Source organism: Rhinopithecus bieti, unplaced genomic scaffold (assembly GCF_001698545.2).
Source record: "Rhinopithecus bieti isolate Rb0 unplaced genomic scaffold, ASM169854v2 scaffold_15197, whole genome shotgun sequence".
Lineage (NCBI taxonomy): Eukaryota > Metazoa > Chordata > Mammalia > Primates > Cercopithecidae > Rhinopithecus > Rhinopithecus bieti.
The window spans coordinates 415,731-438,870 of NW_016808366.1; the positions used below are offsets into that span (position 1 = coordinate 415,731).

At 53.9% G+C, this 23,140-nt stretch overlaps 3 protein-coding genes across 4 annotated transcripts; 1 reads left to right on the forward strand and 2 right to left on the reverse strand.

Moving 5' to 3' along the window:
* The first annotated feature begins 444 nt into the window (after window positions 1–444).
* Window positions 445–14,381, forward strand: MMP24 (matrix metallopeptidase 24). Its single transcript, XM_017886619.1, has 5 exons — window positions 445–1,341; window positions 4,524–4,738; window positions 6,811–6,949; window positions 8,593–8,859; window positions 11,661–14,381. The coding sequence occupies exons 1-5, from the start codon at window positions 1,113–1,115 to the stop codon at window positions 11,996–11,998; spliced, it is 1,188 nt and encodes a 395-aa protein (XP_017742108.1). The 5' UTR covers window positions 445–1,112; the 3' UTR covers window positions 11,999–14,381.
* Window positions 14,382–15,090: 709 nt separating this feature from the next.
* Window positions 15,091–16,055, reverse strand: MMP24OS (MMP24 opposite strand). Its single transcript, XM_017886581.1, has 2 exons — window positions 15,786–16,055; window positions 15,091–15,671 (listed from the first exon to the last, which is right to left on the reverse strand). The coding sequence occupies exons 1-2, from the start codon at window positions 16,053–16,055 to the stop codon at window positions 15,471–15,473; spliced, it is 471 nt and encodes a 156-aa protein (XP_017742070.1). The 3' UTR covers window positions 15,091–15,470.
* Window positions 16,056–16,638: 583 nt separating this feature from the next.
* EIF6 (eukaryotic translation initiation factor 6) lies at window positions 16,639–22,379 on the reverse strand. 2 transcript variants are annotated; one of them, XM_017886620.1, is made up of 7 exons: window positions 22,129–22,379; window positions 21,787–21,898; window positions 21,582–21,667; window positions 18,408–18,583; window positions 17,710–17,886; window positions 17,315–17,496; window positions 16,639–16,925 (listed from the first exon to the last, which is right to left on the reverse strand). In XM_017886620.1, the coding sequence occupies exons 2-7, from the start codon at window positions 21,891–21,893 to the stop codon at window positions 16,916–16,918; spliced, it is 738 nt and encodes a 245-aa protein (XP_017742109.1). In that variant the 5' UTR covers window positions 21,894–21,898; window positions 22,129–22,379; the 3' UTR covers window positions 16,639–16,915. The 2 variants fall into 2 exon arrangements, with proteins under 2 accessions (XP_017742109.1, XP_017742110.1); XM_017886621.1 differs by having other exon boundaries at window positions 22,140–22,250.
* Window positions 22,380–23,140: the final 761 nt, after the last annotated feature.

Here is a 23,140-nt window from a genome sequence, read left to right on the forward strand (position 1 = left end):
CCCTGCCTCAATCGTAGCCAACAGTTCTGTTCTTCCAGAACCAAGGTCCTGCAGAGAGCTGCCCACGACGGGGCCCCGCCTGCCCAGGGTCTCCTGAAGCTGACTGCCAGTTTGCCAGGACTTGCCCTCTTTGTCCCCACTCCCTCCCCTCCACCTCAGGGCCTTTTTTTTTTTTTTTTTTTTTTTTGAGATGGAGTCTCCGTTGCCCAAGCTGGAGTGCAGTGGAGCGATCTTGGCTCACTGCAACCTCCACCTCCCAGGATCAAGCGATTCTCCTGCCTCTGCCTCTAGAGTAGCTGGTACTATAGGTGCAGGCCACCACATCTGGCTAATTTTTGGTATTTTTAGTAGAGATGGGGTTTCACCATGTTGGCCAAGCTGGTCTCGAACTCCTGATCTCAAGTGATCTACCCTGCTTGGCCTCCCAAAAGTGCTGGGATTACAGGCATGAGCCACCATGCCCAGCCAGCTCAGGGCCTTTTCATCTATCACCTGGCCCCCAGCATCTAAACAGATCCCCCTGTCCCAGGTCTTGTTCCCTCTAATCCTCCCTCCAACTGCAGCCAGAGTAATTTCATTGTATCACACCCCCACTCCTGCTTAAACCCCCCACTAGCCAAGAAGCTGATCCAAATTCCTTTGTATGGCATTAAGCACCCTGCTTGCCAGCCTGGCTGACCTCATCTCTCTCCGGCCCTCCCCTCCTGCTTTGTTCCAGAGCCAGGTGGAATGAAACTGCCTGTCCCTGGACTGTGTTTATCGCATTCCATCCGCCAGGAATGTCACCCCCACCCTTCCTCTCCTGCCCCCTGAATCTGTTCTCCTGACTAACTTCTGATCCTTCAAGACTCAGCTTCAGCTTCACCTTTGTGAAACTTTCCCTGAACATCCTCCCCCAGGTCTAAATGACCCCCCTCTCCTCAGAATCCCCGCCCGACCCTCCCAGACATTCCTAAAGCACCGAGCCCTCTGCCTCACTTGTGCTCTCTCTCTCCTTGTCCCCGCTCTGCAGAGAGGCCTGGGAGGCAGGGGTTGTGTTTGATTTCTCTGTATGTCCCTGCTGTCCAGCACGGGGCCTGGCACAGGGACTGTGCTCGGTGTTTGCTGAGGTAATGGGTTGGCTGACCGACTCATACCTCAGCAGGTGCCCTGGGCGCCTCCCCACACTCCTCTCCACAGGAAACGACCTCTTCCTGGTAGCTGTGCATGAGCTGGGCCATGCGCTCGGACTGGAGCACTCCAACGACCCCAGCGCCATCATGGCACCCTTCTACCAGTACATGGAGACGCACAACTTCAAGCTGCCCCAGGACGATCTCCAGGGCATCCAGAAGATCTATGGTGTGTGGCAAGGAGAGGGAGGACTGCTCCTTCCTTGGGGCTGGGCTGTGACTGCCTACCTGTCATGGGGCAGGGGACGAGGGAGGTGGACGTTGCTATCATCAGCACTGCTGCTGTTTCTCTGACTGTGTGTGACCTTTACAGACTTCCCATGGCTTTGCCTGGCCAGAGGGCAAGGCTTCCCCTGGCACACCTGGGAAACCTGGGGGAGGGTCTGAGCTGTAACTGAGAGGGACAAAAGTGAGGTGAGGGCCACTCATTCCCTCTCCTTTACCCCTCCCCTTCCACACTTCTCCCCGTCCCTTCATGCTTCGCTCCCTCCCTCCTATACCAGATGGTGACTGAGTGCTCCCATAGGTTCCACCTCTAGCCAGGCAGGTTCACACATCTGCAGGAGTAACGGTGATATAGTATGATGGGGACTATAACCAGAGCTTTGTTCTTTAAAAAGAAAAAATGAGGGCCAGGCATCATGGCTCTTGCCTGAAATCCCAGCACTTTGGGAGGCCGAGGCGGGTAGATCACTTGAGGTCAGGAGTTCGAGACCAGCCTGGCCAACATGGTGAAACCCCGTCTCTACCAAAAATATTAAAACAAACAAGCAAAAAAATTAGCCAGGTGTGGTGGTGGGCACCTGAAATCTCAGCTGCTTGGGAGGCTGAGGCAGGAGAATCACTTGAACCCAGGAGGCAGAGGTTGCAGTGAGCCGAGATCGCACTATTGCACTCCAGCCTGGGCAACAGGGTGAGACTCCGTCTCAAAAAAAAAAAAAGAAAGAAAGAAAGAAAAGATGAAAGATGAGAAGCTACTGCTTATCTAGGTAAGATATGAAAGGCCTCCTACACACCTCTCTCCCAGTTCTGTTCACACTGGTATGTGAGGTTCTGGTTCTGGTCAAGTTGGGTGAGATACGGAGACCAGTTTACTTCAGCAAATGCTTGTCAAGACAGCACAGGCGCCCATAGCCCCCAGGCTACGGAGCATAGGAGGAGGGCTCCCTCTGGAGGAGATGACCCAGCCAGAGCCCTGGAGGACAGGCAGGACCTCCACAAGCAGAGACCAGGTGGGGGCTGCGGGTCCCAGAAGCTATTCCAAAGGTAGAACAACAGGATCTGCTGACAGATCAGATGTGGGATGAGAGGAAGGAAGGAGAGTTAAGGATGACCCCAGGGTTTCCAGCTTTTGTAATTGTGAAGCAATAGGGTCCAGCAGTCTGCAGCTCAAAAATCTAGGCTGGAGGCCGAGGTGGGCAATTACCTGAGGTCAGGAGTTCAAGCCCAGCCTGGCCAACATGGCAAAACCCCGTCTCTACTAAAAATACAAAAAAATTAGCCTGGCATGGTGGTGTGCGCCTATAATCCCAGCTACTTGAGAGGCTGAGGCGGGAGAATCGCTTGAAGCTGGGAGGCAGAGGTTGCAGTGTGCTAAGATCATGCCACTGCACTCCAGCCTGGGTGACAGAGTAAGACTCCATCTCAAAAAAAAAAAAAGAAAAGAAAAGAAAAAAAGAAAAAGAAAAAAATCTAGGCTGGGATATTTATTTGGGATCTTTGGTGTTCAGTACAGTAACCACTAGTCATGTACAGTAATGAAATTTAAATTTATATTAATTAGGCCGGGTGCGGTGGCTCAAACCTGTAATCCCAGCACTTTGGGAGGCCAAGGTGGGAGGATTGCTTGAGGCCAGGAGTTCAAGACCAGCCTGGGCAACAAAGTGAGATCCCTGTCTCTACCCACACCAAAAATATGAAAATTATAATTTCAGTTATAGTTCTTTAGTGTATCTCAGTCACAATAAGAACTAGTCATTCATCTTAAGAGCTCAGTAGCCATATATGGCTGTGGCTAGGGGCTACTGTAGTGAATGATGCAGATATGGACAATTTCCATCATCACAGAACACCCCAGTGGACAGCTCTGACACAGGTCTGTAAAGCCATGAGCCTGGAGGAGACCACCTAGAGTAGTGATTCTCAACTTGGCTGCCCTTTGGAATTACCTTGGGATTCTAATAAAAAACACAGATACCCAGCCCTCAGCTCTAGAGATTTGGTTTTATTAATAGTTGGGGATTGGGCGTGGTGGCTCACGCCTGTAATCCCAGCACTTTGGGAGGCCAAGGTGGGTGGATCACCTGAGGTCAGGAGTTTGAGACCAGCCTGGTGAAACCCCATCTCTGCTAAAAAAAAAAAAAAAATTACCTGGACATGGTGGCACGTGCCTGTAGTCCCAGCTACTTGGGAGGGTGAGGCAGGACAATCACTTGAACCTGGGAGGCAGAGGTTGCAGTGAGCTGAGATCGCGCCACTGCACTCCAGCATGGGGAACAGAGCAAGACTCCTCCTCAGAAAAAAAAAAAAAAAAAAAAAAAGTTGGATAGCTGGCCTGGTGCTTCCTGAACATCCAGTTTGGAAAGCTCCCCCAGGTGATCCTAATATGCAGCCCAAGTGGAGAAGCACTGACCTAAGGACGAAAATGTAGAGACAGAAGAGAAGAGGACCGGGGGTATGCCAGCCTCTAGAGTAGGGCAGATGGGGACAGGCAGCCAGCAAAGGAGGCTGAGAAGGAACAGTCCATGACGCAGGAGGACAACCAAGAGAGTGTTTCAAGGAAAGTGTTTCTATGAATCTTGCTGCTCAAAGTGTAGTCTTCAGACCAGCAGCATCAGCATCACCTGAGAGTGTGAAGGAATGCAGACTCTCAGGCCCCACCTCAGGCCCTCTGAGCCCTTATCTGCATTTTAGCAACATCCCCAGATGATGCATGTGCTCATCAAAGTCTGAGTCAAGCAACCATTGGATGATCTTGGCGGAGCAGCTGGAGTGGGTGACGGGTAGAAGCTGCACTGGGCTGGGAAAGAGAATGAGTGAAGGGGGTGAGGAAGTAGGGCCAGTGTGTGTGAAGGGGGCAAAGGAAGAGCGCTGACCCTAAAGAAGGACATGATTGCTCTGTAACAGGAGAAAAGAGAAGATATAAGATTCAGGGGTGGAAAGATGAGAGTCCCATTCTAATGGCTATTTTCATCTGTTTTCTCAAAGACTGGGGGAGTTAAACTGGGGAGAGGGAACAGGAGGCTGGACTGGGACAGACCTGTCTCAGAGCTGCCTGGGTGACGCTGAGACAATGGCAGTGGGAGGCGGGAAATGGCTGCCCCCTCTCTAAGATGTAGCTCCTCTCTCCAGGACCCCCAGCCGAGCCTCTGGAGCCCACAAGGCCACTCCCTACGCTCCCCGTCCGCAGGATCCACTCACCGTCAGAGAGGAAGCATGAGCGCCAGCCCAGGCCCCCTCGGCCGCCCCTTGGGGACCGGCCATCCACACCAGGCACCAAACCCAACATCTGTGACGGCAACTTCAACACAGTGGCCCTCTTCCGGGGCGAGATGTTTGTGTTTAAGGTAGGGCCAATGGATTGGCACCACCCAGCTGGCCCCTGACCTTTCCTCCTCCTCCCCGACACCACGGAGCTGGGGAAGGCTCCTGATTTGGGATTTGGTTACAATGGGGCCTGGACGGGAGCTGGCCCAGTGGCCAGGGTATGGGGTCTCTTCCTGGTGCTGCTGGGTGAATCAACTTGTTTCCAAGAGGGAGGGGGAAAGATGGGTGATCCCTCACCTCCCCAGAATTAATGCTGGGAGAAAGTGCTGGAAGCTGGCTTCTGGTCTGTGACCTTGACTAAGCGAGTCATCTCCCTTCTTGGGACCTCAGTTTCTCCATCCGAAACCTGGGGGAGTCATTCCTCTAACAAAGGGTGTGTGAAGATCCAGTAAGCGTCCGGCTCTGAAGATGGCCAACTTGGAGTGGGGGCTAGGTCAGTGGTGGCTGAGTCTGACTCCAGACCCTACCAAGGCTTGAGAAGCTGCTACTGGCCAAGGTATATCTTGTCATCTGTCCTCCATCAGCCATGGACTGACAGGGTGGCAGCCTGGTTGACGTGTTGCAGGTTGGACTCTCGGGGAGCGAACTCTGAAATGGGGTCTGGAATGCAGGGTTTCAATTAGGGAGTACTTTCAGAATCAACATTTGTCAGAAGGAGGAGAAAGAAGCAGGACAGGGAAGAGGGAGAGGTTAAGTGGCAACAGAGGCCCATGGCAGCCTCAGCCACCCCCGCAGGGAACTCTGGAGCTACGGTGGCCTGTCAGTCAGCCTACATTGGGCCCAAAATATCTGGAACATTATAACCCCTACTTCATTCAATCACTGGAGGAGGAAGGGCATCCAGTGATTGAGGAGGGCTCTCTGGAGCAGAGAACATCCCCAAAGGGGCTGACGGTTGAAACCTGCCTGCTGGCCACACTCCTGGCCACTGGGACAACAAGCCCTTCTCTGAAGGGGATCTGGGCAGGGCGGCTCCATCACACAGGATGGTGAAAGAGGCTGCCTCGCTCCCCTCGTGGAGTTATCCCAGCACGCGCTGAGCGCCGCGCAGGAATCGGGCAGTGTGGGTCAGCCCCAATCTGGCTTCTCACTGAGTGGCTCTAGGCAAGTCACCTGGCCTTTCTTAAGACTCCGTATATCTCAGATCAACTTAACAGAGACATGAAAGTCAAAATAAGGTCAAAAACCTGGATGTGAAAGTGCTTTGTAAAACACCTTTTAAAATACTAGCTTTTGTACCATCTTTTACAAATCATGCTTCTTCTTCTGCAGTCATTCTACTTTGATCCAACTGAACTGTTCATAGGCAGGTCTGGGTTTTATCACCCCCATTTACACATAAGAAAACTGAGGTCTGGCGGCTACAGGCCTTGCCTAGTCTGCTTCCGTACCAGCCCAAGGCTGCAGTGGGGACAAGGCACCAGTTACAAGAGGCATTTTTACTGGACTCCAACTATTTAGCTGCCATTTACTTAACATGGACTGTGTGCCCCGTACTGTTCTGGGCACTTTGCCTAGAATCTCTCATCTGATTCTCCATTATTACCTGCACGTGAAGGTGAGGCCCTAGGTCATGCAGCTATAAGTGGAGGAATGTGAATGCATGCCCAGGTCTCGAGGGAATTCCCATGACTTGGCTTCCATGATCCTGGCCCTACTGGATGGAGCTAGCCCCATACAGGGCACTCAGCCCAGGCTCAGTGACCACCCCAGCCTCCCACTGTCCTGAGGACCAGTCTGGTTGATGTCAGCGACGCTTCACTGCCCCCATGTGGCCACTGCAGGCCCTGACATCATCCTTTCTGGCTCCCTCACACCTTTTCCACACGAGGCCTGTCTGCTGTCTGTCTCATGGTCCACCCAGCAGCAAGCGTCAGCAGGAGGCTGAAATGAAGAGAGTTACAGGAGCATCGTGTCTTCCTTCCAGGGCTTTAAAAGTCAGAAGCAGCTAATGGACAGGCTCGGTGGAGGGTTGCCAGGCTGGGCCCCAGGGAAGGTGTTGGGCTGTTGGGACCTAAGCCCCACAGCTGAAATCACTGGGTTCGGAGGCAGGGCCTGACATACCTTTCTCCCCCCTCCCGCTTCCTCCCAGGATCGCTGGTTCTGGCGCCTGCGAAATAACCGAGTGCAGGAGGGCTACCCCATGCAGATCGAACAGTTCTGGAAGGGCCTGCCTGCCCGCATCGATGCAGCCTACGAAAGGGCCGATGGGAGATTTGTCTTCTTCAAAGGTAATGTAGCCTGTGCTGTGGGACAGTTCCCTCATGGGGCCTCCTTTTTCCCATCTAAACTGGAAGAGGAGGGGTGGGAGGCACATGTCCTCAGAGGGCCCCTCTAGCCTAACAGAGACACTGACCTCTGACAATTCAAGTCAGAAAGTGAGACTGAGAATCTGTATGTGCCAAGGTTGGTGGGGTGACCAGCTTTGTCCACATGACGTAGAGTGTGGGACAAGCAATTGAAGACCACCCAGTACCTCATGGGAGGCCATCGGGTCAGTTCTGTAAGAACCCAGAGGGAAGAGGTCACTCAAGGTGGGGTGGGCGTGGGAGGGAGCTAAGGTGCCCACCCTGTGCCCAGCACTGTGCTAGGTTGTTTCATGACAATTATCTTGATTCAGGCCAGACCTCAGATGGGTGAGATATAGATAGTGAGAAGCAAGGAAAGCATTCCAGAGGGACAACGGCTGAATAAAGGAGCAGGGTTGGGATGTGTACGGACGTTCACAGGGCTTAGAAGACCCATCTGATGGCTACGGAGGCCCCACCTTGGACAGCTGTGAGAAATGGCCCAGAAAGGTCACCTGGGGGCAAATCCTAAAGAGCCTTGGTTGCCAGGCCAGAATGTGGTCTTGATCCATTAGGCCAAGGCTGGAAATTCATGGAATGTTTCTGAGCAGCAGAGAGCCAGAGGGCAGGAGGTGACAGACATGGCAGGGGCAGGGCAGCCATTTCTGAGGTGGTTCTGGAGAGTGCGACTCATGAGGCCCAATCCAGGGAGGAGCCGTGCAGCTGGAGGGCAGGGGACAGCTGCCAGGAGAGTCAGAGGACCTCAGAAGTGACTGAATACTCGGCCAGGCAGAGTGGCTCACGCCTGTAATCCCAGCATTTTGGGATGCCAAGGCGGGCAGATCACCTGAGGTCAGGAGTTCAAGACCAACCTGACCAACATGGTGAAACCCCAGCTCTACTAAAATTACAAAAATTAGCCATGCGTGGTGGTACATGCCTGTAATCCCAGCTACTCAGGTGGCTGAGGCAGGAGAATCGCTTGAACCCAGGAGGCGGAGGTTGTGGTGAGCTGAGATCATACCATTGCACTCCAGCCTGGGCAACAAGAGCCAAACTCCATCTCAAAAAAAAGTGGCTGAATACTGAGAGTAGCAGGAAAGGGGGTCAACAGTGAGGCTAGGACTCCCTGTTGGGGACCTGAGAGGCAGAAGGTGATGAGGAGGGAGCCCTTCTGTGGTGCAGATGAGGAGCTCTGTGAAGCCAGCTGATGTGGAGCTGCCCATAGGCCAAGGGAGGTCAGGGTTTCTGGGTCTGCTGCTCAGGTCCAGTGGGACAGCCTCAGAGTCAGGTGTCGCTGGTGGCAGGTTTGGAGAGTGGTAGTGCATGCAAAGTCATGTAAGTGGCTGAGATGACCAGAGAGCAGAGAGGAGCAACTCACATGATGAAAAAGGGTGGGACTCGGAGCCCAGGCAGCAGGGGCAAGTTGTCCAGGATCTGGGACTGGCCTCAGGCTTCCTGCCCTTCCCAACTCTAACTGGGCCAAGGGGCTGAGGGCATCAGGCTGTTTTCACCTGACATCCTGAAGATGGGCAAGCAGCACTGAGTGACTGGGGAAGCTGATCCTGGGCTCCTCTTGGCCACAGGTGACAAGTATTGGGTGTTTAAGGAGGTGACGGTGGAGCCTGGGTACCCCCACAGCCTGGGGGAGTTGGGCAGCTGTCTGCCCCGTGAAGGCATTGACACAGCTCTGCGCTGGGAACCTGTGGGCAAGACCTACTTTTTCAAAGGCGAGCGGTACTGGCGCTACAGTGAGGAGCGGCGGGCCACGGACCCTGGCTACCCTAAGCCCATCACCGTGTGGAAGGGCATCCCACAGGCTCCCCAAGGGGCCTTCATCAGCAAGGAAGGATGTACGTAAGGGCCGGGCTGGGGTGGGTGTGGGGAGCTGGTTTTATGTGGTCCTCACCAGTGCCCACGGGCATACTCAGTGCCTACGAGCATCCAGGTTTGAGAAAACACCTGGCGGCAGACAGTTGACTCGTATCTACCCATGTTCACAGGGTCCATTAATTCGCTTACCAGCTGCCAAGTCACACTTTTTCATCTGCAGGAGTGATTCACAGCAGAGAGATGTTGTCATAGACTGACTTCATTTCTTCCGACAGCATTTCTCAAACACTTATCCGCAGGTGTACTCCAGGGACACCTCGAGTTACCAAATCTGAAAAGCAATGATGGGCATGCATGTTTCAAAGCCACTTTTTCACAGGGCTTGAGGGCAAGAAGATGGAAAGAAAACCTTTTTTAAAAAAGTGTTTTTTTTTTTAAATTCTAAGCGATAAGGTCTCTGTCGCCTAGGCTGGAATGCAGTGGCACAATCATAGCTCACTGCAGCCTCAACCTCTTGGTCTCAAAAGATCTTCCTGCCTCATCAGCCTCCCCAGTAGTTGGGATTATAGGCACATGCCACTATCCCTGACTACTTTACATTTTTTTTGTAGAGACAGGATTTCACTATTGTTGGCCAGGCTGGTCTCAAACTCCTGGCCTCAAGCAATCCTCCCACCTCGGCCTCTCAAAGCCCTGGGATTACAAGTATCAGCCACTGCATCAAGAGAGAAACTTTTTATGTTTCCTGAATTCCTCCTAGAAGCCATGCTGGCCACCCGCCCCCACGACTGCCATCAGACATTCAGCCTGTCTCCCCACCAGCATAGGAGCTTCTCAGGAGGAGCAGCCAGCCTGGCCAGATGCAGAGTGGGCCTCCAGGAGTGTTTGTTAAGTAGATCTCCACTGATGTGGTCAAAACCACAGACTCTAGAGCTGGACTGGCTGGGTTTGTAACCACCACAGTACCACTCACTATGACTCTGAGCAAATCTCTACCAAGTTTTCCGTTTTCTCATTTATAAAACGATGATAATAATGGTACCTACCTTTATATAATGGTTTTGTGAGGATTAAAGAAGATAAATTGTGTAGCATACTTAGAAATAATCCCTAGCACACAATCCATGCTATATGTTTTAGCTGCTATTGTCGTCATCATCATCATCATCATCATCATCATCTTGTGGGTTTCAGTTTATGTGGATTGAAAGGATTCATTCATTCACTCCATAATAATAGACAGCTTGTATGGTGGGAGCTGGGGACGTAGCAGTGAACAGGACTTGCACAGGTCCGAGTCTAGGAGCATAAAGCAAGATGGCAACAGATGCTATAAGGGAAAGACACCCAGTACTTTGGGAGGTCGAGGTGGGAGGATCACTTGAGGCCAGGAGGTCGAGACCAGCCTGGGTAACATAGTGAGACTCCATCTCTACAAAAAAAAAATACAAAAATTAGCTGGGCATGGTGACATGTGCCTGTTGTCCCAGCTACTTGGGAGGCTGAGGCCAGAGGATTGCTTAAGACTGGGAGTTTGAAGCTGCAGTGAGTTATGACTGCGCCACTTGTACTCCAGCCTAGGTGATGGAATGAGACCTTGTCTTAAAAAAAGAAAAAAGGAAATAAATCTGGGAGAGAGCAATGAGCTAGAGGGGGCCATGTTAGAGATGGCTGGGAAGGGGTCTCCGACGAGGCTTCACTGATAAGAAAGCCAATGGCCAGGCCGGGTGCAGTGGCTCACGCCTGTAATCCCAGCACTTTGGGAGGCCAAGGAAGGGCGGGATGATCACGAGGTCCAGGAGAGTCGAGACCCATCCTGACTAACACAGCGAAAACCGCTGTGTCTCTACTAAAAATACAAAAACATTAGCCAGGCGTGGGCTGGCAGGTGCTGTATCCAGCTACTCGGGGGAGGTCTGAAGGCAGGAGAATGGCGTGACCTGGGAAGGGCAGAGCTTGCAGTGAGTCCGAGATTGTGCCACTGCGCTCGGCAGCCCAGCGACAAGAGCGAGACTCGTCTCCAACAAAAAAAAAAAAAAAAAAAAAAAAGTCATTGGCCACAGCTGCTATTTGTTGGCTGTCTTGCATACCTGATGCTTTACACACAAGATCTCCCTTTTTGGGGAGCCTCAGAGGCAGGTGACATCAAGGACCTAGACCAATGAAAGCCCTAGCCATGGTGGGGAGCCAGCCAATGAGGATGGCCTGAGCAAGCTGCTTTGCCCACTGGCTGGGCTGCTTAGGTTGTTGCTGGAGCCCTGGGGTGGTTGCCCAGGGAGTGATTGGCAAGACTGCCCAGCCTCTCCCCAAGAAGGCTCCCAAAGACCCTGCATCTGTGTTGTGCAGTGATGTGTGCCAAGCAAAAAAAAAATCCATAATTGCAGAGAGCTAGTGTCTTGCTGTCAACACAAGGCGAAATCTTACTCTCTGCCTCCCTTGGCTCAAGCAGGAGCCAGGCCGAGGCTTAATGGAACCCACATGCGGGGCAAGGGGGACCTGTGGGCACAGTGTGACAGAGCTGTGACCCAGGCTATGTGCAAGGGGTCCTGTCTGGGCGGCACAAAGTGAACCATGTCCCAATTCTCCCTGAAGCCCCTCTGGTTTCCTAGCACCCGCAGAATGACAGGCAGACCACTCCAGGTCCCAGGCGCTCCCCTCTGCAGCTTCTTACTCCATGACTCAGCCAGGCACTACACACCAAACCACCAGGTGTCCCCACCTTGCCTCCCATGCCACAGCGCCTGTGCCCTTCCTCTCACACTGCCCCAAAGCAGGTGCCGGAAGTGTCTGGGAGTGGTGATGCTGGGCTGTATTTCTGCAGATTACACCTACTTCTACAAGGGCCGGGATTACTGGAAGTTTGACAACCAGAAACTGAGCGTGGAGCCAGGCTACCCGCGCAACATCCTGCGTGACTGGATGGGCTGCAACCAGAAAGAGGTGGAGCGGCGGAAGGAGCGGCGGCTGCCCCAGGACGACGTGGACATCATGGTGACCATCAATGATGTGCCGGGCTCCGTGAACGCTGTGGCCGTGGTCATCCCCTGTATCCTGTCCCTCTGCATCCTGGTGCTGGTCTACACCATCTTCCAGTTCAAGAACAAGACAGGCCCTCAGCCTGTCACCTACTATAAGCGGCCAGTCCAGGAGTGGGTGTGAGCAGCCCAGAGCCCTCTCTGTCCACTCGGTCTGGCCAGCCAGGCCCTTCCTCACCAGGGTCTGAGGGGCAGCTCTGGCCACTGCTCACCAGGGCCAGCAGGGCCCTAGGCTGGGGTCGTACAGCTGAAGTAGTGGGTGCATTTGGCCTAGGCTGAGCGTGGGGCAGGGAATTATGGGGGCTGTGCCCCAGGGTGGGTGTCTGGCACCCAGCTGCCAGCCTTCTGTCCTGGGCAAACTACTCCCTACTTAAGGGAATAGGTCAGGCTCCATCCGGAGGCAGGGACCATGCCAGGAAGAGCCCCTGTGGTCACAGCATCCTGTGGTGTCCATGAGGTACCACAGCTCCACTCCTGGCTGGAACCCAGCACCCTCTGTGGGAAGCCAGCACTAGCTCTCATCCCCCATCTGGGAGATGCCACCAGTCCTGGTCCCCTTTTGCCAACACCTGCTGGTCAGATGTCCCCCTACCCCCACCCCACTGTCCTCCAAGGCTACAGGACCCCTGCTTCTGACACAGTGGGCAACAAGCCTGGGTTTCCCTGCTGGCAGACAGCAGATCCCTCAGGAAACCTGCTCCACTTGTCAGGGTCTCTTCAGAGACCCAGGATTTAGGGTCACATGCTGCAGGCAGGGCTGTGGCCCGGCTGGGTCTGACAAGGACCCACCTGTCACATCGTGAGTATTTAAATGTCCTGTCACTACTGTTTAAAGTCCCATTTTGCAAAGGCTGCTTGAGGCTTTAGGTGAACTAGAGGTGACTGTCTTGGTGATGAGGCCAGCAGAGCGGCCCTCCCCCAGGCGACAAGGACCAAGGTGCTGCTAAGGCCACTCTAGCGCCCAGACACCCCAGTAGCTGAGCCCTGCTCCTGTGGCTACAGAGCTGGGGCAGAAGCTGACCCCATTTCTGGAGGCAGATCCGAGTTTGTGACTGTCCTCCACTCCCCTCTATTGTCCCTGTCCCCAGCTTTGCTCCAGCCTGTCACTTGTGGCCTGGGGCTCAGCCTGACTAGTCAGGTGTGACAGAGATGGCTGCAGGGCCAACATGGCAGAGCCTGGGAGTCCTTCGGAAGGGGACGGGGTGTCTGAAGTGCTCAGTGCCTCCACTCCCAGCTACCCCGAGGCCGACTCAATCTCTCGGCTGGAAGCAGTGTTTTCCCAGAGCTTGGCCCTTGCTGACCTCGCTCACTGGGCCCATCTTCCCACACTGCTCTTAGAAGGGCAACCCTACCAGTAGCAGCCCCAAGCCAAGGGGGCTCCCTTTTTGACCTTCACTGGCCTGCCCTTTACTGTCTCTGGCAGGAGTTCCTAGGGCTTGGCCTGCCTTGCTCCAGGACAGCAGAGGCAGCCCTGCTTGTCACTGAGGAGTCCTAGACAAGGCCAATGGGTTCAGTGATGCCCACTGGCTCTCTGCCAAAGCCAAAAAGAGGTGTCAGGCAGTCTCCAGCGTGCTGGCCGGGTCTTAGATGCCACCCCTGCTCACTGAGCCTGCATGGGCCTTGCCCCCGACCCTGTGGTCTCTGAGATTGGGGTCGGCGTACCCTGTAGCACAGACAGGGACTCCTGCTACCCTGGGAGCTATCTTAAGCAAAATCTCTTGTCCCAGGGGCGCCCATATGGGTCCGCTGTGTCCCCTGTCATCATCCTTGTTTTTTCTCATTTTGGCCAAGGGCAGGCTCCCTGGGACAGGCAGGGAACAACTGCAGAGATATTAGTGATTCACAGGTTTGTACAGTGTTTTATACTTTGCAAAGCACTTTATTAGCTCACACCTGTCCACTCACATGAAACTCGTGTAGGCCCTGGGAGGCCGAAGGTAACTCTCACCGTGTGCTCAGATGAAGCACAAAGAGGTTGTTACTTGCCCGGGCCATCCAGTGGGCTGGCTGTGTCTTATGTCCCCATCTGTGGACCCCTCTAGGGTCTGAGATGAGATGAGAAGTGTCTCCTGTATCCACCTCTTCCTGGCCTCCCTTCCCCCACTTCCTGGTCCCTGTCCACTCCTCAGGTTGGTGCTCTCACTTCTTGAAAGCTCTAGGCACCCCCGCCTCCTGCCAGGCTCCCTGTTGGCTCCTGGCAGGCCAGCTGAGAATGAGCAGGAGATGGAGGCAGGCAGCCCAGGCTGCAGAGGTGAGGGATGTGGGGCCAGGCCCAGAGGGCTCAGCCTAGAGGCTTCCAATCTCAGATTCTCCTGCCTGTGGTCATCTGTTTGTCCATCACCCCAGGACAGGGCAGACAGAGGGGCAAAGCACTGGGGGCCCCAGAGCCTAGCTTCCCCTCAGCCTGGGGGACATCACAGCATTTCAGTGTCAGTCACATTTTAAACTGATCAGCCTTTGTATAATGTTTTTTAAATCATTTCTAAATAAAACAGAAATACAGAGTGTGTCATTTCCCTGGGATGAGGGAACAAAGATCAGGTTCCAAAAGTAAACTTAAGAAGCTCTGGGAGAGGCCGGGCGCGGTGGCTCAAGCCTGTAATCCCAGCACTTTGAGAGGCCAAGGCGGGCGGATCATGAGGTCAGGAGATCGAGACCATCCTGGCTAACATGGTGAAACCCCGTCTCTACTAAAAAATACAAAAAACTAGCCGGGCGAGGTGGCGGGGCGCCTATAGTCCCAGCTACTCAGGAGGCTGAGGCAGGAGAATGGCGTGAACCCGGGAGGCGGAGCTTGCAGTGAGCTGAGATCCGGCCACTGCACTCCAGCCCTGGCCAGAGCGAGACTCCGTCTCAAAAAAAAAAAAAAAAAAAAAAGCTCTGGGGGGAGAACCGGGGTCCTTTGGGGGGTCTGGGAGCTGCCCGAGACCCCGCCTCAAAAAAAAAAAAAAAAAAAAGGAAGCTCTGGGAGGAGAACCGGGGTCCTTTGGGGTGTCTGGGAGCTGCCTCACGCATGCCAGATGCGTCCTTCCTCGACAATTGCCCTGGGGACCCAGGGTTATTGCGGATCCAAGAACACAGCCTGATGATGCCTCCTGAGGATCCAGGATGGGGAGCAGCCCCCCTCAGGAGTATGGGGAGGGTCACTGTGGCAAGGGCTTCTCCAAAGTCAAGGCCCCTGGTGCCATGACCTGGGACACATAGTCAAGAGCACGGTTATCAGCAATAAAGATTATTAATAAAAGGCAGACGAAGTCAGGAGGTCAGCAGCTTTACGGGCTTATCAGGAGGCCTGCCCTGCCTCTGGAAGCCAGCGACAGAGAGGGATGCCCCTGACCCAGCCAGCCGGAGAAAGGGATGGGGTGAACACGAAGGTCTGAGCTGGGTTTGGGTGCAGGCTGGGCTGTAGACCGCGAAGGCGGCCCGGCCGGGACTTCTTTCCAGTCCTCGGCGACCTCTTCGAATTCTCTGCTATCTCTGGGGAGCCTCGGGTGGGAGGGGGTGTAAGAGACGCAGGGACGTGGGGAGAGGAGACAAGGCAAGCAAGAACCACAGGGGACGGCGGACAGTCGGGCGGCATCCTCCAGAAGACGCCGTCAGTACCAGGAAGTGCAGGCGATGAGGAAGCGCACGTCGTCCAGCGGCCCCCACGGGCTGGGCTCGGGCTCGGGCTCGGGCTGAGGCCGGGGCTGTTCCGGGCCCTCCGGCGCCGCAGGCTGGGGCTGGGGCTGGGCCGGGGGCTGGGGCTGAGCAGGCTCCGGGGCGCCGCGGCCGCCGCTTACCTGAGCCCCCATGGTCTGCAAGAAGATAAGCCCTTTAGGTCTGGGTCGCCGGCACCACCCCCGCTAGGGCCCCGCCCCAGCCCTGCCCTCACCTCGCGCGGCCACACCCGCTGGTCTACCGGAACCCACCTCAGCGTCGGGAGGAGCTGGCGCCGTGACGCCACCGCGCGCCGACTTCGCCCTCAGTGCGTTTGAGCGCAAAAGAGGGACTCGACCCCTGGCTCCGGGGCGGGACTCCGCGAACGTCCCCGGCCAATCCCGCCCTAGCGCCTCTAGGCCCCGCCCCGCGCAAGGGGGCGGACTGCTTCCCAGAAGCCTCCAAGGCGCCCAGGCCGGGAGGACGCTGGGAAGCCGCCGCCCCGCCCCAGGCCCACCCAGACAAGGACCTGCAACCTCCATCCACTTTAGTCAAAGACTGCCCAGAAGCCAGATGCCCCAGAGCTCTTACGGGGGGCTCACCTGGCTCAGGGGAAAATCGGAACAGACTGCCTTTCAAGGCCAGAGAAGATCAGGGCAGAAGTCGGGTGAAAACTGTGAGAACTAGATCGGGCGCGGTGGCTCATGCCTGTAATCCCAACACTTTGGGAGGCCGAGGCGGTGGGTCACTTTGAGCCCAGGAGTATCAGACCAGCCTGGGCAATATAGTGAGACTTCGTTTTTACAAAAAAAAAAAAAAACAAAAAAAAAACAAAAACCAAGGCGGGAGGATCGCTTGAGCCATCATTGCATCACAACACTCCTGAGTGACAGGCGGAGACTGCCTCAAAAAGAAAAAAGGAGAACTGTAGTGGAGAGAGTTTCTTGCCCCGGGATGAAGTCTCCCATCCTGATGATGGTGGAGAAGGGAATGGTGTGTGTGGAGGTGGTGAACTAGATTGGGTATGTGTTGTGTCTATCCCACCCTATCTTCCCAGAATGCTGGAACAACTGGAGAGTATGGGGATTGTACACAGGCTGAGGGCCCCAAACATCACATTCAGAATGGCCCAGAAGGAACTGCACTTTAATGGGGTGGCACAGGACAGCAGAACCCTCAGCCAGCAGCCACAGGGCCTGCCAGCCAGCACAACAGAGCAGGTTTCTGCAGTAATGATAGATCCAGGAGATAAGCACAGGTGGAAAAGGGTTGGGTGCCCAGGCACTCAGTCCCAGTGAGCTCTCTGCCACCTCCCTGCCAGCATCCGGTGCAGATTGGGCGGAGTGCAAAGAAGGTGCCATAGTCCAGAGCCAGGAGCCCATGGAACAACTTGGAAGGTGACTCAGGTGAGGCTGAAGAGAAAGGAAAGCTCACGGTTAGTAGTTGTTTCACAGAACCCACCTCACTCTCAAGGTGCCTGCCTCAGCCCTCACCCCCAGACCAGCTCTGAAAAGCTGCTCAAGCAGCTACTGCTTTAGTATCCTAGCCCTGAAAAGCCACAAAGACGAGGATTTAGCAGTTGCTCAACATGTTTTGAAAATATGTTTTGAAAATCATGGTGAATTGAAAAAAAAAATGTGCTGGCTCTATCTGCTCAGTGGTATGCAGATATGCTCTCACACTTGAGAAGCTATCAGAACAAACTGGTAGGCTCTCATTCTAGATGACATCTTTTCCCCATACTCTCAAAATGCAAGTTAACCCCCAACCCTGAGCAGAAGGAAGGAGAGACCCCAGGTACCTGTCAATGAGGGAATCCCGCATGCTGGTGGCAATGGTGCTAGGCTGGGCTTCATTCAGCTTGAAGACACTCTCCACCACTGACAGCTCTGTGCTGGTTGTGTCCAGGCCACAGAAGGCACACCAGTCATTCACCACCATCCCAGCAGCAATCACCTCACTGCCTCGGTTCACAGTCCCCGCCTGCCAAGGGATGGGCTCAGTGTGAGTCACGGCACCAAAGTCTCTCCCTCCTCAATGAGGACTCTCCCCAAACCCTGCTCCTCCCTGACCTGCAGCCCCAGTCTCAAAAACTGCGGCAGGTAGTGACCCAGACTCCCAAACACTGGGCGAAAGGATCTGCCTCAGCAGGAGACAGGGTTCAGAGGACAGGTTACCACATGGGGGGATGCTTACCACAAGGGGGACCTGAAGAAGAGAGGACAGTTCATCCTGGTCTTCGATTGAAGTCTTGGGATGCACCAGCCCTCCCTGATTGCTGAAGACACAGTAGCTTCCTACTAGCACCTGGTCGGCCACTGTCTGTCTGAAGACTTCCACCTTGAGCACATCTGCCAGAATTTCTTCTGTCTCCTATCAATCAAAGGCATTGTGTTCAGGGCCCACTTACAGCCCCAGAACCAGGGTTCTCCATGCCCAGAAGCACCCGGGCCTTGGCTCCCTGAGCCCCTCATTTCTCCTATGTACCTCATATGAAAGCCTCACCCAGAGAAAAGAGGAAGTACAGCTTAGGGCAGAGTCAAAGCCAGCTGTGAAGCCCCTAAAATTCATGCATGCCCTGAACAGCTGGAGGCTGGTCTCGATGTCACTGTTTTCCCCTCTCACCCACACTCAAAAGTTCAACAGTCGATCACCTATCCTGGCTCAGGCTGCAGGACTGAATGGTTCAATCCTGAAGGATTCATACCCTCCCCAGCTTCTTTCTGACACTTGGTAAGGCCTCTGTTATCACTATTCCAATGAATACCTGAAACTCAAGGGCCCATACAGAAAAACCACAGGAGACCCCTAATTCTTGACTGTTAGGAAAGAACAGTGGCTAAACACTGACAGGGATGGCCCTGTGACTCTTGGGTCAAGTGGGGCTGCCTTACCCTGTCCAAGTCTGGGTGGACCAAGGCCACATAGTCATTGCAGGTGGTGACATTGCCCAAGGCTGAGAGCCGCTCCTCCACCCGCCGAATCTGCACTGTGTCTGGGAGGCTGTTGCGAATGTGTTGCAGCTCCTGGTCAGTGGTATTGTTGGGCACCAGGAGACCGTGCCTGTTCCCTGGAGAAAGCCAAATTAGAGGGTGAGACAAAGGTGAACCATGAATACACAAGATTCCTGCTGAGCCCTAGCGGCTGAGGATACCACCCAGCCCAGTCCAATCAGCTTTCCCAGGAAAGCTTTAGGCCCAGAACCCAGCCCTCCAACCCACTGATCTGGACAACACCCAGGGCAGGCCAGAGACCACCCAGGAATCTCAATAAATCCCGCCTACTTCACCATCATCAACTGGAGGGGAGTTGAACTAACAGGAAGAGCTCCTGGCATTACTTGTATATTTTGCTACTTAAAAACTGAGCTAATGCTACACACATAGCAGAATGGCTAGATTATTATTATTTTTTTGAGACAGTCTCACTCTGTCACCCAGGCTGGAGTACAGTGGTGCGATCTCGGCTCACTGCAACTTCCGCATCCTGGGTTCAGGTGATTCTCTTGCTTCAGCTCCCTGAATAGCTGGAATTACAAGTGCACGCCACCACACCTGGCTAATTTTTTGTGTTTTTGTAGAGATGAGGTTTCACTAGGTTAGCCAGGCTGGTCTCAAACTCCTAACCTCAGGTGATCCGCCCACCTCGACCTCCCAAAGTGCTAGGATTACAGATGTGAGCCACCGACCCCAACCAGAATGACTAAAATTTTTACAAGTCATCAATTCCAAGTGTTGACAAAGATATATGGAGCAACTGAACTCTCATACTGAGACAGGAGTGTAAGTTGGTCAACCACTTCAGATAATTATCTGGCATCACCTGCAACTACTACTAAATAGTCACATAACCTGTGACTCTGCCATGCCACTCTTAGGTATAATATACCCAGTAGAAATATGTACATGCGTTCACTAAAAAAACATAGCAGCACTCTTTTTTTTTTTTTTTTTTGAGATGGAATCTCGCTCTGCACCCACGCTGGAGTGCCGTGGTGCGATCTTGGCTCACTGCAAGTTCCGCCTCCCAGGTTCATGTCATTCTCCTGCCTCAGCCTCCCGAGTAGCTAGGACTACAGGCACCCGCCACCACACCCGGCTAATTTTTTTGTATTTTTAGTAGAGACAGGGTTTCACTGTGTTAGCCAGGATGGTCTCAATCTCCTGACCTCATGATCCACTAGCCTCGGCCTCCCAAAGTGTTGGGATTACAGGCATGAGCCACTGCGCCCGGCCAGTAGCACTATTCCTAATAGACCAAAGTGAAAGCTGCCCAAATGCACTGTCAATGGAACGGATGAATACGCTGTGATATACTTACACAAAACACACCACACAGCAACAAGAATGAACAATCTACAAATACACGCCAATGAATTTGTGAATTCCAGGTCACTCCCATCATAAAATACACAAGGACTAAGCTAAAATCTCCCTTGTTGTCAGAACTTGCTTCAAGTCCTATGGGCATGGTTAGAGATCAGAGTACTTTAACTGAATAGGAAAAAACTTTGAGGTCACTAGGCTTAAATTTTTTTTTTTTTTTTTTTTTTTTTGGAGACAGAGTTTCGCTCGTATTGCCCGGCTGAAATGCAATGGCACAATCTCGGCTCACCACAACCTGCACCTCCCGAGTTCAAGCAATTCTCCCGCCTCAGCCTCCCAAGTAGCTGGGATTACAGGTATGCACCACCACACCCAGCTATTTTTTGTATTTTTAGTAGAGATGGGGTTTCTCCATGTTGGTCAGGTTGGTCTCAAACTGCTGACCTCAGGTGATCCACCTGCCTCGGCCTCCCAAACGGCCTTAAGATTTTTAAAAATTAAAGTAAAAGTAAAAAAAAATAAACAGACTTCTAAAAGTGACCTCAATGAACAGAATTAAGAAACAATGGGCAGCAGTAATGGAAGACAGATCCAGCTTAAAGAAAGGACCAGCTGGGCGTGGTGGCGCATGCCTGTAATCCCAGCACTTTGGGAGGCCGAGGTGGGAGGATCACCTGAGGTCAGGAGTTCAAGACCAGCCTGGCCAACATGGTGAAACTCTATCTCTACTAAAAACACAAAAATATTAGCCAGGTGCGGTGGGGTGCGCCTGTAATCCCAGCTACTTAGGAGGCTGAGGCAGGAGAATCATTTGAACGGAGTGTTGCAGTGAGCCAAGATCGTGCCATTGCACTCCAGCCCGGGCAACAAGAGTGAAAACCCCGTCTCAAAAAAATAATAATAAAAAGAGAGGACCAATGACCAGAATTAACAGTGCTGACAGGTAGGAAGGTAGGGTAGAGATGTGGTAAAGGGAATTTAAGATTTCAACAAAACTGAGCAGGATGACCGCAAATCTTAGCTAATCTTTAGAGAGACAGAAATGAATGCTTAGAAAGAGAAAGCACCTTGCTCACAGTCAGTAACAGGAAGAGATGAGATACAAATCCTCGGCTGGGTACAGTGGCTCTCGCCTGTAATCCCTACACTTTAAGAGACCAAGGTAAGAAGATCACTTGAGTCCAGGAGGTCAAGGCCAGGCTGGGCAACACAGGGAGGCTGCGTCTCTACTAAAAACGTAAAAAATTAGCCAGGTGTGGTAGCACGTGCCTGTGGCCCTAGCTACTTGGTAGGCTGAGTTGGGAGCATCACTTGAGCCTAGATCTTGACACTGCACTCCAGCCTGGGCGAGAAAGAGCAAAAATCTTGTCTCAAAAAAAAAAAAGATAAAAATCCTCCTCCACACTTCCACACTAAGAACTAGGTGTGGAATTTAGTGAGTCACTTAGGACAAGTCTCAGCTTCCTCATCAGTCAAGCTAGGCCAGTAATTCCTACCTTTCAGTGTCTTTGTGAAGAAGAATGAGAACAGGAGTGAAAGCACTTTACGTTATTACTGTTATCCAGCAGCCTTTGCTAGAAGGTTGCCCCCCATCTCCTGACACTTGGCCTGAGAGATTCTATAGTGCCCAGAGATAACAGAGGATACCCTGGGAATCCCTAGGTCACTCCGAGTTCCCTTCGGGGGTGTAATTAATGGTGCTTGGAGACCACTTCCTCCCTTGGCGTCCTCCACATGCCTTACCCACACACATGCGCCCGATGATGCGGCAGCCGGCGATAGACGCGTGCACCACGGGGATGGTATCGGAGAGCTCGCCCTCGAACACACTGTAGGGACATGGACTCGGTGGTCGCGGGACAGAGGGGCCGGCACCCTCACCCTGCCGGAGCTCTTGACTCCTGCGCACCCCTCCCCGCCACCGCGAGCCCTGGGGCTCCCGCCGCACCTGTAGAAGTTCTCTGAACCTCCAATCGCCACCAGACAGTAGGTGTTGGTGAGCTTGGCAAAGCAGCCGATCTCACAGTTGTTCTCGAACGACGCTCGGACCGCCATGAGGCCTGGGGCGGCGGAGCCGGGAGTTCAAGGCCAGCGGATCGTTTCCCAAGTATCCCGGCCTCTGCCCCTCAGGCCCCGCCGCGACCCCGCCCCTCTCGGCCTCCCGGCCCCTTCGCCCTCGGGTCCCGCCCACTGGGCCCCCACCAGACCCTCTGGCCCTGAATCCTCCGGTCCCACCCCTCCCGACCCAGGACCGGAGCTGACCCTCCCAGACTCCCTCACACCAGCTCACCAACTACTCACAAGCTCCGCACGCGACGACTGTACCTTGGACTCCCTAAAAAGGTTTCCGTTTCCACTTCCGCCCAGGGAGACTTCCGGGAGAGCCTGGCGCGCCCCGCCACGCATCCAGCCCCTCTACCTCCGGCCTCCGCGGGACTCTATGGTCGCGAGAGGTCTGGGCGCGACCCCGCCTGGCCCCACCCGCAGCCTGCTCGCGCTCATTCATTCATTATTCACTCAGAAGCTTTTTAGGAGCTGTCATCGACCTAGACCTCTGGCTGGTCGGATGTGAGGCATGAGGGAGAGGAGGGGCCAGGAGTGTCTCGCAGAAGAAGGGTTGATGATGGCGGTATTGATCGAAATGAAGCCGGAGGAAGGGCAGGTTTGGGGAAAGTGATGAGTCCAGCTATGCCTTGAGGGACAGAAGTCCGTGTCTGGAATCCAGCAGGGGAGTGGAGAGCTGAGGAATGAGATGAGGGGCTGAAGACTAGAAGAGACTACACATGGAGAGAGTTCCAGGAGGGAGAAGTGCGGCGAGACCGAGGCTGGAGAAGGAGTTGCAGCCAAAGAGGGAAAGGCAGCCAAGCTACAGGTGCTGGAGAGAGGGGAGGACTGAGGAAGAAGGGGCTCAGGAAAAGGCTGGAAAGGGGTCCAGGGTGGGCAAGGATGTGGATGCTGGTTGGCTTCCACGATGTGCCTCTCGCACGGGCTCTGTCACTCACTCAATAGCCAACTTCTGTCCCCGGGATAGTGATGGGGGCCAAGGGCCCTGCTGCACACTTGGACAGGATGAGCTTGGCCCATATTTTGTAGAATCTGCAAAAGCCCAGGTTCTCTCAGAATGTCACAGTGGTAGCTTGGAGCCCCTGGACTCCCCCAATTCCTCCTTAGGCATTCACCCTCCTCCAGGGGGCTCCCCATAATTGGCCTGAATGGTGCCCTTCCCATTCCCCTAACGTGCCCCTCCCATAACTCCTCAAAGTTCAGGATACACCAGGCACTGTGAGTTTATAATAAAGTCT

What these genes read in the sequence shown, in the direction of transcription:
- MMP24 (XM_017886619.1), top strand. Translation starts at nt 1,113, where the DNA reads ATGGGTTGGCTGACCGACTCATACCTCAGCAGGTGCCCTGGGCGCCTC. An exon ending in GCGAGATGTTTGTGTTTAAG is followed by an intron (nt 4,739 to 6,810) that starts GTAGGGCCAATG and finishes GCTTCCTCCCAG; the next exon opens with GATCGCTGGTTCTGGCGCCT. An exon ending in CTTCATCAGCAAGGAAGGAT is followed by an intron (nt 8,860 to 11,660) that starts GTACGTAAGGGC and finishes GTATTTCTGCAG; the next exon opens with ATTACACCTACTTCTACAAG.
- MMP24OS (XM_017886581.1), bottom strand. Translation starts at nt 16,055, where the DNA reads ATGGAGGTTGCAGGTCCTTGTCTGGGTGGGCCTGGGGCGGGGCGGCGG. An exon ending in CAGCTCCTCCCGACGCTGAG is followed by an intron (nt 15,672 to 15,785) that starts GTGGGTTCCGGT and finishes ATCTTCTTGCAG; the next exon opens with ACCATGGGGGCTCAGGTAAG.
- EIF6 (XM_017886620.1), bottom strand. Translation starts at nt 21,893, where the DNA reads ATGGCGGTCCGAGCGTCGTTCGAGAACAACTGTGAGATCGGCTGCTTT. An exon ending in GGTTCAGAGAACTTCTACAG is followed by an intron (nt 21,668 to 21,786) that starts GTGCGGCGGGAG and finishes ATGTCCCTACAG; the next exon opens with TGTGTTCGAGGGCGAGCTCT. An exon ending in TCCACCCAGACTTGGACAGG is followed by an intron (nt 17,887 to 18,407) that starts GTAAGGCAGCCC and finishes TTTGATTGATAG; the next exon opens with GAGACAGAAGAAATTCTGGC.